Here is a 13,605-nt window from a genome sequence, read left to right as displayed (position 1 = left end):
GTCTTACATGGGGGCCCATGTTGGATTTCTGTGGGCAATCCCTCAGTGGGTTGCCCACAGAAAACCCTCACTGGGGCCCAAAAGTGCAAAACTGCTGAGGGCCTCGCATGGGCTATCCCACAGGGGGGCCCATGTGGGCAAGCCCATAGTTTACTGCTCTCAGATACCCCTCATGGGGGCCCAAAGAAACAAAACTGCTGTGGGCCCTGCAGAGGCTAACCCACGGGGCGGCCTGTGTGGGCATTCTCTGGGCAAGCCCACAGTGGGTTGCCCACAGGAAATCCTCAGGGTGGCACCAAAGGGCAAAACTACTGTGGGCCTCAGCTTTCACCATAGCACCCTCATATGATGGTGGACGGACGCTGACCTTTGTCCAGTCTTTTTCTTTCATGTTAAGAAGTGAACTCCAGAGCTCCGGAAGAGAGGAGAAGGTTCTCTGTCCTCTGAAGCGATCATGTCATCGATAGCGTCTGACAAAAAGAGAAACAGTGAAACATAATTTTGAAATTTAGTAACCCTGCATTATATTAACATGAGGGGCACAAAATTTTGCATCACTACGGAAAGATATGTGATGTTAATGAGCCACAGTTCTGATTTGCGACAACTAAATCAGCCTCAGGATTCTTAATTAGGAAACAATTCCTATCTTGAACAACATTTAGGAGAGCTCCAGAGGACTTCTCACCCATTATAGCAGCTAAACCTTCACTCTGACTGCTATCAGTGGAGGAAGGTTCTCCGTTCTCTGAAGCATCCTCACCATCACTGATATCTACTGAGAGAGAGATAATTAATAATAGTATGCAATTTAGCTATGACAATAATGTACATCACTTGTGTCAATAAAGCTGATTTGAATTGATAATTGCTATATCAGAGTGGAAGTGAAGACTTTTCCACTGACAGTGAAAGCAGAGATGTTTGTGTTAATCATGGTGGACAGATGAAGGTCGTCTGTGTGAATGTGGAAGTTCTTCAGTATTAAAACAAATAAATAACATGAACGTAGCGTTTCTGTCTGACCTCCACAGTCTGGATGTGACAGATGGCATCTTGTGTGAACAAGTTAATATCTTGTTTGCATAAGATTGTTGCAGTTTCTGTCTTCCTGTGACTGACCTTCTGGTCCTGAGCTGCTGTCTGATAAACTCTGCAGCAGATCATTCCTGTTGATCTTCTTCGAAAGCTTCTTGGTCACCTCCACAGCTCCAGGAAGTTGGTAGGTCTGCACCATCAGATCCACAGCGTCCTGTCTCTCTGCCTTCTCCAGCTGGGATGCTTTGATGGCTTGGTGGCCTTCCAGACTTTCATCCTGTAGGAACCACTTGAATTCCTCAAATTCCTTCTCAATCAAATCCTCCAGAGTTTTCAACAGGTCCTCCTCTGTCTTCATTTCTCCCTGTTAAAATCACAGAATGTCTTCAACATGAAGGACTTGCCATTTCAACAAACACTAGTCCACAGCCAGATTTTCACCCCCATGGTCATTGTGTTTAAGTCTCTGATCCTGCCTGCTTCCCTTTCGGATTCTGCTGACTGATGACTTGTTATCAACCTCTGCCTTCAATCAAAAACTCTTTTTAAACTTTTATTTTATCTGCTCTGTTGCTGAGTCTTGCTTTTGAGTCCAGACATCATCTACCAGAAATACTGGAAAATCATAAAATAACACTCATGAATCACTGATCACCGAAGCAATAGAAATGCTTAATTTAGAAATGATTAAGTTAGAAAAGGCAGCTGTTAGACGTTTTTGACTTCAGTTAATAATTGTTGTCATTTTCTGTGGGTGCTGCTGTACAGTATTAACATTGCATGTTACCTTTGGTGTAAGATGTAAGTACAGTGAGAATTGAAGTATTTTTGTGGGTCAATAAAAAAAATGTATTGCATATGTAATTTACAAACAGTGCAGAAAATAATTACATGTTAAATCAGTTTAAAAATTAGCTCTGAAATCTAGTTGTTTCTGTGATATGCAATATGCTTTTCATCGAAGGAAGTCGTTACATACACTATGACTCTTCATTGGTAGTATTTTTTTTTAATTGCATTATTTAATTTTGCTTGCAATATTTCCATATCTCCACAATTTTACCACAAAAATAGCATCAAAACATCACAAACTGTATTGCTGTATTTTTTTTAGAAAATCTGTAGCAAAATCAAGCATTTTTGTAATGAATCACAAAAACATTGTAAAACCCTGAGGGAGTGATAATTGAAGCAGGTCATTACCCTCAATAGTATCAATATGAACCTCTTTTTCTACACAGACCTGATCAGGACACAAGTAAGCTGCTGGGCTGATGAATAAGTTGAGTAAGTGGAATTGATATCTGGTGCTATATTATTTGTGCTTGTGCAGTAAAAAACGTTCACCTGTGTGAAACGGAAAAGAAAAGCTGGAGAGTCTGAAACAAATATGGTTGAAAATGTTGCAGTCCAGAGTAACGGTTGGTTTGAACTCTTCATGTCTGTCAAAATTTGTTGATTGGTGTGATCACGGATCGCTTCTTTTGTGCCCTTATATGGAAAACTGTTTAGTGTGAGTTCATTGTGTTACACTAAGACACAGTGTGTTTTAACCTTGTATCTGAGACACTGAGCAGACACGTTATGTGTCTCATTTACAGAACTGAGTATCATAAAGTATGTATTGATTCTACTGTAGGTTACAGTGATCTATTAAACTAAATATGAATGTGATACAACTTTGTGTACACATATCAGTTTGAAAATATTTTTCACCATTAATTATATAAGTATGTAAGTGAAGAAGAAATGCACATGTAATGTCAACTCTTCCTCTACACCCTTACACAGTGAGTCTAGTTTAAACCATCCAACCAGGGCCAATATTAGCTGCAGATATTACAAAGATATTAAACCACCTTGTTACCTCTTCAACTGGTGCTCCTCTGAGTTTTCAACACATTTAGACAGTTTCTACTCAACATTAAATACCGGGAGCTCCGCTACCGTTGTCGTTTCTACTGTTGTGCGTTACTGTCAATTCCAGTTTTCACTTCAGATAAGGGTCCTTTCAAAATAAAGTACTGCCATTCAGACCACACCAAAAATATCAAAATAAAAGTCCAAAGAAAATAACAGGAATATACAGTATAAATGCCACAAAACAAATCATATTTATGGGTAATTTATAGAAAGTAAAAAAGCAATAACATTTATATTTGAATTTATGAGTGTGTGACACTGAATGTAAAATCTTATTCATCAAAGTAACTCCAGTCATATATGTATGTATATGAAAAAAAAAAAATCTCCCTCTCACCCCACTCCCATAGGGGGTGGTGGTGTGTCTTCCTCAAGCTCGGGTCCTCTACCAGAGGCCTGGAAGTTTGAGGGTTCTGCGCAGTATCTTAGCTGTTCCTAGGACTGCGCTCTTCTGGACAGAGACCTCAGATGTTGTACCCGGAATCTGCTGGAGCCACTCTCCCAGTTTGTGAGTCACTGCCCCCAGTGCTCCAATTACCACCGGCACCACTGTTGCCTTTACTCCCCACATCCTTTCTAGCTCCTCTTTCAGCCCTTGGTATTTTTCGATCTTCTCATGTTCCTTCTTCTTTATGTTGCTGTCGCTTGGGATTGCTACGTCTATCACCACTGCCCTCTTCTGTTGTTTGTCGATCAACACGATGTCCGGTTGGTTAGCCATCACCAGCTTGTCAGTCTGGATCTGGAAGTCCCGCAGGATCTTGGCTTGGTCATTCTCAACCACCTTAGGAGGTGTCTTCCATTGTGAACTTGGGACCTCCAACCCATACTCAGTGCAGATGTTCCTGTACACTATGCCAGCCACTTGGTTATGGCGTTCCATGTACACTGTTCCTGCCTTCATCTTACACCCTGCTATTATGTGCTGAACTGTCTCAGGAGCATCTTTGCACAGCCTGCACCTGGGGTCCTGTCTGGTGTGGTAGATCCCCGCCTCTATTGATCTTGTACTGAGTGCCTGTTCTTGTGCTGCCATGATTAGTGCTTCTGTGCTGTCCTTCAGTCCAGCCTTTTTCCAGCCACTGGTAGGATTTCTTGATATCAGCCACTTCTTCTATCTGTCGGTGGTACATAACAGCATAATAGCATAATTCTTCACTTCTTCACTTAGCAATTATGTAATTGCCAACAATACTCTGCCTCACACGGGGCACCATTTTGTTGGGCCTTGGCTACAAGTTTGGCTATCAGCAATAATTAATGATTATCAAGATAATTATTAACTATTAATTAATAATAACGGGGCACCACCCTGGACTCAGGGAAAAATCGATTGATTAGTGTACTAATCAATCTGGAACTTTGATTAATAATTAACTTAATAAGTATAAACAAAATCACCATATCAATAGCTAGTTATGGTTGAAGGATTTTGGAGTTCTTTGCAGAGCAGAGGTTGGCAAAACTCATTCTTGTGCAACATTAAAACAGACAACAGATGTATCCAAAAGCATTTATTTAACAAAAGGTAAAAGAGCAAAACACATTATATTAATCTAGCTAAGTGTACTTATATAGAAGTGTATGTGTGTGTGGGTATGTGTGTGGAAGACAATGGCAAGATGGCTGAAGTCACCTGGTGACTGAGCACATGGTATGCAGACAATATGGCCAACAGAGGGAACTACAGAGATAAAAGGTGAGACCATGTGGTGTCTTGAACCACATGTGCCGCCTGAACAGTTGCAAAACTGGGTTTTAAACCTCTTAACTGTGTGGTTCTCTGTTTAAGGCCAATTGGTGTAAGCTAAAGGTACCGGGTTATGAAGAGGTTAGTTGCATGCCAGGCCTAGTCACTGGATGTAACATGTGTTAAGCATGCTAACATTAGCAGTTTTCTGAGAGTTTGTTCCAGATATGTGGAGCATAAAAAATTCAGTGCTTTATAAACCAACAGCAGTATTTTAAAATCAATTCTTTGACAGACAGGAAGCCAATGTAAAGATCTGAGAACTGAAGTTATATGATCCACTTTGTTTGTCTTAGTGAGGACTCGAGCAGCAGCGTCTGAATCAGCTGCAGCTGTCTGATCAATTCTTTAGGGAGACCTGTTAAGACAGCGTTACAGTAGTCAAGTGTAGTGAAGATAAATGCATAATTCTTGATATATTCTTCAGGTGATAGTAGGCTGACTTTGTAATTGTCTTAATGTGGCTGTTGAAATTCAGGTCTGAGTCCATGACTACACCAAGATTTCTGGCTTTGTTTGTAGTTTTTAATATTGTCGATTGAAGCTGAGTGCTGACTTTTAAATGATCTTCCTTGGCTCCAAAAACAATTACTTCAGTTTTGTCTTTGTTTAATTGAAGAAAATTCTGCCATATCCAGTCGTTGATTTGTTCAATGCACTTACGCAGTGCTTGCATTGGACCATAGTCCCCTGGTGATATGGTTATGTAAATTTGTGTGTCATCCGCATAACTGTGATAGCATATTTTGTTGTTTTCCATAATCTGAGCCAGTGGGAGCATGTAGATGTTGAACAGAAGAGGCCCCAGAATGGAGTCTTGGGGAACTCCGCATGTCATTTTTGTCCGCTCAGATGTGTGATTACCTATAGACACAAAGTAGTCTCTGTCCTTTAAGTAGGATTCAAATCAGTTCAGTACTGTGCCAGAAAGTTCCACCCAGTTTTCCAGTCTGTCTAGTATTATGTTGTGGTCGACCATGTCAAATGTGGCACTGAGATCCAGTAATACTAATACTATAATTTTGCCACTGTCAATGTTTAAGTGTATGTCATTGAAGACCTTAACAAGAGCAGTCTCAGTGCTGTGGTGTGGTAGAAATCCTGACTGGAAGACATCAAAACAGTTGTTTAGTGCCATAAAGTTCTTCAGCTGTTGAAAAACAGCTTTTTCAATGATCTTGCTTAAAAATAGGAGGTTTGATATGGGCCTATAGTTGCTCATTAGTGATGAGTCTAGATTGTTCTTTTTTTAAGAGTGGCTTGATGACGGCAGTTTTCAGGGCCTGTGGGAAGACACCCGAGAGAAGAGATGTGTTGACAATCTGAAGAAGATCTGAGGCCATGCAGTTTGAAACAATTTTGAAAAAGCCTGTAGGCAGAATATCAAGGCAGCAGGAAAAGGATTTCAGATGTTGTATAATGTCCTCCAGGTTTTTATGGTTGATCGGATGGAGTGCGAGAACAGGTCATGCGTTTGATGGATTGGGTGTCAGCATTGAAGACAATATCAAAAATAATACATTTGTGGACAGACTGAAGAATGATTCATAAAGTCGCTGATAAATATCAAAGTTTGACTGCAAGAATGATGCCAGGCACCAACAACAGGCTGGAGGGCGGAAACAAAACTTGAAAATAAAAAAATGTTAAGAATCCTTAAGAGACAACACCCATCTTACATGGAAAAATGTTTTATTTACAAAAGTTGTAGGATAAGATAAGAGATAAGATTAGCCTTTATTATCTCCCTTTGGAGGAATTGGTCACAGGCATTCGAGAGAAAACAGGTGACATAGCAGCACACAGCCTCTCTACATACACACAATATATCAATATACATGTACAATCAAACTACAGTTAACATGCAGTATCACACACAGATCCATACACACCAGAACACACACACCAAAAATACTACATAATTCTCTACACTAAAATATTGCACAGATGCCCTACATCAAGATACTGCACATTACCCCTAATAAGATCCATAATGCCCCCCCAACACACACACACACACACACACACACACACACACACACACACAGACACATACACATACACACACACTAACTGATCACTACTTACAAAATGTAAATTTCAGTCCAACATGTAAGAATATCTCTTAGGATCAGAGGGAAACAACACAATCTTCTACAGCTCTACTGTACAGGTGGTGTTCTTCCTGTCTGGTATTTGGTATTTGAGTTTAACAGACAGGTTACCAAACCATGTCGTGATGCCATAGTGGATAATAGATTCAATGGCTGCTCTGTAGAACAATAATGATAATAATTCTTTTATCCACCCCATGGACCCTGAGCCTTTGCAGAAAATACAGACGCTCACTGATTCATGAACAATCCTACTCCACTTGATGAGCCATTTGTAACTTAGAATACCTACGTACTTGTATGTTGTTACCTGCTCAACTCTCTCCTCGTGGATTAAAACTGGACTGTGATCACCAACATTGATTATTCATTGTATGATTACTGATATATAAAGTTAAGCAATTTTGATTTGCACAGAACTGTAACATCTTTTTGATAAGACTCATTATGAAATGAAAATCATGAATTTTTCTTTCTGAGTTAAGCTGAAGTTTTGTGTTACTGCTGAAACACAGTAAATGTTTTCTTCTGTACTCACCAGTGTTGTTGAGAAAGATCTCTGAATTCAGGTTAAGTTTCCTGAAGACAGAAACACAGAGACGTGTCTCGACTGCAGCTTCGTGTCACTCTGACAAACTTTCAGTTTAATCTGAAGAGTCTGACGTTGAACCTGTCCTGTATTTCTAGTTCTGCCTTATCTTGTACTCCAGCTCGATTGTTTAGATGTGATAATATTTGGCACAAATTAATCTCAAGGGAGATGTGTTCCTACTTCTGTCTTCTTTTCTTCATAGTTAGTCTGTAGCAGCTAATTGATCACTACTTACAAAATGATTTCAGTCCCACATGTAAGAATATATCTTAAGATCAGAGGGAAACAACAGCGCCTTTACAGTCCTCTACAGCTCTGCAGCTGAATTACTCAGTCCAAAGTTCAGCTCACTGTTTGTTCTGTAATATTTTAACTTTTTCTTGTATTCTTGTAATTTCTTCTTTCTTGTAGTTATAAATTAGATCAGGAGGTTGAGAGGTGTGTAACAAACTGTCCTCCCTCTGTTATGTGCTTTTATGCTGACCTCACATACAACTTCCTCAAACCTCAGTGACTTTTAGACAAAGACTCTGATTTCAAGATAAAACATTTCAACAAACAGTTAAGAGTAGTTTCATTCACCACTAAATGTGTTTTCATTCACTTTACAGCATCTGTTTTAGTCTCTGACAGATGATGAACTTGTTATAAAACCTTTTTAAACAATGTTATTTGATAATTATGGTATTCAAACACAGACCAGCCATCCAAAGTGATAAAATACTGATTGATCTTCAGATCACAGACAGCTGGCAGCAGACACACGTACACACTGTGAACACATGGAAAAGCATAAAAAGTAAAACTGTAATCAAAGATATCTGGATAAGTAGTTTTAATATCTTGAATAATGATTAGTGTAATTACGAAGGACATCAACAACAGGCAGTTGTGTGGAACAAAACTAACAAAGCAAAGTATGGCAAGAATCCTGAAGTGGAAATGCCTTATTTACCTCTTACAATTTGCATGATTATGTTGGACAGTTAAATGTGTGTTTTGATGTCTATGTGGAGCTAAAACACCTGAGACCTCAAGGTGATACAGCCAGAGTCAAAAATATCATGCTCATAGTGGCATAAAGGTTACCATGACAACCGTGCTGCTCTTCACTGCAGACAGAATGAAAAATATGTCAGGCTTGATGAATATAAGGAATGTTTAGGATCATTGGAGCTGCTTTATTAAATTATGACTTTGAAATAATGTTCTATATAATTATATAACTAAAAGGAATAATTTTATAGCCTCACTGTAGTGAAACAACAGTGATGCTATAACTGAAAGGAATGTTTTACTGTCATCCTAGTTTAGAAAAAACACTCACCTGCACGTGGCTTTAAGACAGCATATTTGCAACTTAAAGGGCCAGTGTGTAGGATTTAGTGACATCTAGCAGTGAGGTTGCAGATTGCAACCAACTGAATACCCCTCTTCTCCCCCTTCCCTTCCAAGCATGTAGGAGAACCTACGGTGGCCACTGAACCCACAAAAAATGCAAAAGGACCTCTCTAGAGCCAATGTTTGGTTTGTCTGTTCTGGGTTACTGTAGAAACATCGCGGTGCAACATGGCAGGCTATGTGGAAGAGAACCAGCTCCCTATGTAGATATAAAGGGCTCATTCTAAGGTAACAAATTCTAAGGTTGCTGGCGATGTCTGACGTAGTCATTTGGTGTTTAGATGAACTAAATACCAAATTAATTTATATACAGTTGAAAGTCTTGTCTGAGATTTAAGATTTCAATGACGTTTCTTCTGACGTGAGATATTTGCGACATTAGACAGCTCCGAAAAAAATGAAAAAAACATTTAACATTGTTGCCAATGAGAATTTTATTTTTTTCACTTTTTGGTGATTTGTGTGAAAACCGTGCATCATATCACTCACATGTTGTAGCACACCTGCCATCTGAGCTGCAGTCGATTTGGTATATTTTGCATGTATGTGCATGTAAGGTGGCTGGTAGGGGGGTGGGAGGTAGAGGCACAGCAGAGGCAAGACCTGAAAAGACCGAAGGAGCACGTGCAGGAGGGCAGAAGGAAGGGGTAGCGGAGTGGCAATGATGCATTCGGTAGCTAGGTGTGAAGGAGCCCTGCACAAGTTGCAAGCCAAGAAAGAGCGTTCTGCCCACATGTGCCCCTCATTTCACGCCGGTAACAGGGCCCACAGTGGGCTGCCCCTTTAGGGCTCATTTTCTTTTTTCTTTTTTTTGCAGAAGTTGTGTCCACATGGTGTAGTGACTGGATCAGTGAACACATCCAGACAGATGGAGCACAGAAACTGATCTTCAGATTGCAGACAGCTGGCAGCAGACATATCTACACACTGAGAATAAAAGTGAAAATATGAAAAAAAAAAAAAAAAACACTACAGAAATACTCATTTTTTGTTTTTTGTTCTGCAATTCAAAAACATGTTGATAGATTATTTTTGGTCTAATGTCACTTAACTTCTCTTAAGTCAATCATAATTAAGTTTGATATGGTGCAGCACAATTCTGGCTTCAGATGGAAAATGCAGCATTTCATTTAATTAAGCTATCTGCTAAACATCACTGGTTTTTGTGTGAGTGTGATTTACTGTTTCTGCAATAAATATACTGCATCACTGGTTTTCATGATGTTTATGGTGCTGTTCTATAGTTATTTTATTGCCAGTCCTGTTGTCAATTCATTGGAGTAAAATATCTGCAAGTGCATTTTTGAACAGCAAGAACTTAATTAAGCTTCTGGTAATAAAGGTTGGGAGAGTTTACTTTAGTGATTTGTTTTGTTTGTTTTTGTTTTTGCGCCGTTCATTCCCATGAAAGTTTCTTAGTGGTGCATTAAGCCAAAAAAGCCACTTCCTGAAAAACATACTGCGGACGCTCTATGGCCCCAATGAGCCCATGGAGCATGCTCATTAGGAACTTCCGCTGGCTGAGACAGCTAACTTCTGATTTAGCCCTCTGGCTAACTTGAATGGGGATAAAACGGTTCAACTGAGCGGCTCTTCTAGACTATCAAAATTTGATCGGACTGAATGGATCAAATTCTCATAGTGAAATGAGTCATTGTGTGGGGGTTGTTACACTCAAAAAAATGTGCTGATTTACAGATGTCTCTTTCACAATGTATGTCTATCGGAAAAGTCTTTTTGGGCCCAATAGCATCATGTGACATTGTAATTAAACGGTTTGGCCACTATGTCAAATTGACTTCAAAGCCCAGCACACTTCCTGTATTCAGTTCTCTTTACACATGCATGAACAGACTGCACACACCTCTCAACTTCCTCATCTGATTCAGCAACAGCTACAGGAGAGAGGAGAGTTAACACAGAGGAGCTGCAGTCGACGAAATTGTTTCTGTTTCCGTCTGAAGAAAAATTAAATCAAGTTCTCCAGTTGTTTCTCAACAACTGACTCAAACACTGGTGAGTACAACTGATAATATTTACTGTTTCAACAACCAGCATTAACACAAAACCTACAGTTCAACACAGACAAGTACACGCTTGAGCTCATGAGCTGAACTTTGGACTGACAGTATGATTGTTACAGAGTTGTAAAGGATTGTAAAGGATCTGTTGTTTCTGATCATAAGATACATTCCTACATGTGGCACTGACGTCAGTCTGTAAACATGCCACACATCTTGTGTCAAATGCATGTCACCATAATCACGTCCAAGCAATAGAACTGGAGTATGAGATAAGGCAGAAACTGGAAATATAGGACAGGTTCAGTGTCAGACTCTTCAGTTTAAACTATTTGTCAGAGTGACACAAAGCTGCAGTCGAGACACGTTTCTGTGTTTCTGTCTTTAGAAAACTTTACCTGAGTTTAAAGATCTTTCTCAACAACACTGGTGAGTACAGAAGAAAACATTTGCTGTGTTTCGGCACGTTTTCACACAAAACTTCAGCTCAGAAAGAAAATTTAACTCTTCATTTCATAATGACTTTTGTCAAAAGGACAGTTCAGTTAAGTGAAATTCAAATTTGCTAAACTTTATATTCCAGTAATCACACAATGAATAATCAAACCTTCTGTAAATAAATATTCTTTCTTTTCTTTCACACAACATAAAATGGGTGTTGTCTCTTAAGGGTTCATAACATTATTTGCTTTGCCAGTTTTCTTTCTGCCCTCCTTTCAGTTGTTGGTGCCTGGTATCTTTCTTGTGAGCATACTTTGATATTTATAAACCAATTATGACAAATTATTTAATCATCTTTATTTTTTACAATTTAACTTTTCTTCTCAGTGTGTAGATATGTCTGCTGCCAGCTGTCTGCGATCTGAAGATCAGTTTCTGTGCTCCATCTGTCTGGATGTGTTCACTGATCCAGTCACCACATCATGTGGACACAACTTCTGCAAAACCTGCATCACTGAACACTGGAATAGTAATGACCAGTACCTGTGTCCCATCTGTAAAGAAGTTTTTACCAGAAGACCTGATTTGAGAGTCAATACTCTGCTCTCTGAGATGGTTTCTCAGTTCAGACAGGAAGCTCAACAGAAAGCCAGCAGCAGCAGCTCAGAGCAACAAGCTGCCAAACCAGGAGAAGTTCCCTGTGACATCTGTACTGGAACCAAACTGAAGGCCCTGAAGTCCTGTCTGGTGTGTCTGGCCTCCTACTGTCAGACTCACCTGGAGCCTCATCTGACAGCTTCTTGTCTGAAAAGACATCAGCTGATGGACCCTGTGGAGAACCTGGAAGACAGGATGTGTATGAAGCACGATAAACCTCTGGAGCTGTTCTGTAAGACCGACCAGACATGTGTCTGCATGCTCTGCTCTGTTTTAGACCACAAGACACATGAGTTTGTTCCTCTGAAAGAAGAATATGAAGGAAAGAAGGCAGAGCTGGGGAAGACAGAGGCTGAAATTCAGCAGATGATCCAGAAGAGACGACTGAAGATTCAAGAGATCAAACACTCAGTTGACCTCAGTAAGAAAGATGCAGACAGAGAGATTGCAAAGAGTGTTCGAGTCTTTTATGTTCTGAAGGAGTCTATTAAGAGAGGCGAGGAAACTGTCAAAACAATCAAAGAGAGGCAGAAAATGACAGAGAAACAGGCTGAAGACTTCATCAAAGAGCTGGAACAGGAAATCTCTGAGCTGATGAAGAGAAGCTCTGACGTGGAGGAGCTCTCACACTCTGAAGACCACCTCCAGCTCCTCCAAAACTTCCTGTCCCTGAAAGCTGCTGCACCCACCAAAGACTGGACAGAGGTCAGCGTCCGTCCACCATCATATGAGGGGACTGTGGTGAGAGCTGTGACTCAGCTGGAGGAGACGCTCAGTAAAGAGATGAAGAAGCTGCTCACTGAGGCTGAGCTGAAGAGGGTCCAGCAGTATGCAGTGGATGTGAATCTTGATCCTGATACAGCAAGTATGTATCTCATTCTGTCTGATGATGGAAAACAAGTGAACTGTGGTAATGTGAGGAAGAATCTCCCAGACAGCCCAAAGAGATTTATACGTTATGCAAGTGTTTTAGGAAAGCAGAGTTTCTCTTCAGGCAGATTTTACTTTGAGGTTCAGGTTAAAGAGAAGACTAAATGGGATTTAGGAGTGGCCAGAGAGTCGATCGACAGGAAGGGAGACATCAAACTGAGACCTCTGAATGGTTACTGGTGTATATGGTTGAGAAATGTAAATGAGTACAGTGCTTGTAATGACCCTTCAGTCCGTCTCTCTCTGCAGTCTCAGCCTCAGAAGGTGGGGGTGTTTGTGGATTATGAGGAGGGTCTGGTCTCCTTTTATGACGTAGAAGCTGCAGCTCTTATCTACTCCTTTACTGGCTGCTCCTTCACTGAGAAACTCTACCCATACTTCAGTCCCTGTACTCATGATGGTGGTAAAAATTCCGCCCCTCTGATCATCTGTCCTGTCAATCAAACTGCCTGATCTATTTTGTTGTTTTTTTTTGCAACAATGCAAATAGTTGACAAATAATCTTTACCTTTTACATTTACTGTACAAATATACACCAAAGTATTGATATTACAATACCAGCACAGCAGTTAATACTTACATGCCAATGGATTAAAGACAGAAAAACACATCAAACATTGATAAACTCATCCATTTTTAAAGGTTCACTGTCATTCATGGTAACAAATGTACATATTCAATGATAATGTACAATGTAAATTTGTTTTAATCAAAATATGATTAATGTGGTCATTCCTT

The 13,605-nt window shown here is 40.0% G+C and overlaps 1 protein-coding gene across 1 annotated transcript; it reads left to right on the top strand.

Annotated features, from left to right (window-relative positions):
* The first annotated feature begins 10,607 nt into the window (after window positions 1–10,607).
* Window positions 10,608–13,605, top strand: LOC137180623 (E3 ubiquitin-protein ligase TRIM21-like). Its single transcript, XM_067585987.1, has 2 exons — window positions 10,608–10,834; window positions 11,668–13,605. The coding sequence occupies exon 2, from the start codon at window positions 11,677–11,679 to the stop codon at window positions 13,318–13,320; it is 1,644 nt and encodes a 547-aa protein (XP_067442088.1). The 5' UTR covers window positions 10,608–10,834; window positions 11,668–11,676; the 3' UTR covers window positions 13,321–13,605.

The sequence above is a fragment of the Thunnus thynnus genome, chromosome 3 (assembly GCF_963924715.1).
Source record: "Thunnus thynnus chromosome 3, fThuThy2.1, whole genome shotgun sequence".
Taxonomy (NCBI): Eukaryota; Metazoa; Chordata; class Actinopteri; order Scombriformes; family Scombridae; genus Thunnus; species Thunnus thynnus.
The sequence above is the reverse complement of the archived record's forward strand: the minus strand, read 5'-3'. Positions and strand labels throughout refer to the sequence as shown.

Coding starts and splice junctions, on each gene's coding strand:
- LOC137180623 (XM_067585987.1), top strand. CDS start 11,677: ATGTCTGCTGCCAGCTGTCTGCGATCTGAAGATCAGTTTCTGTGCTCC.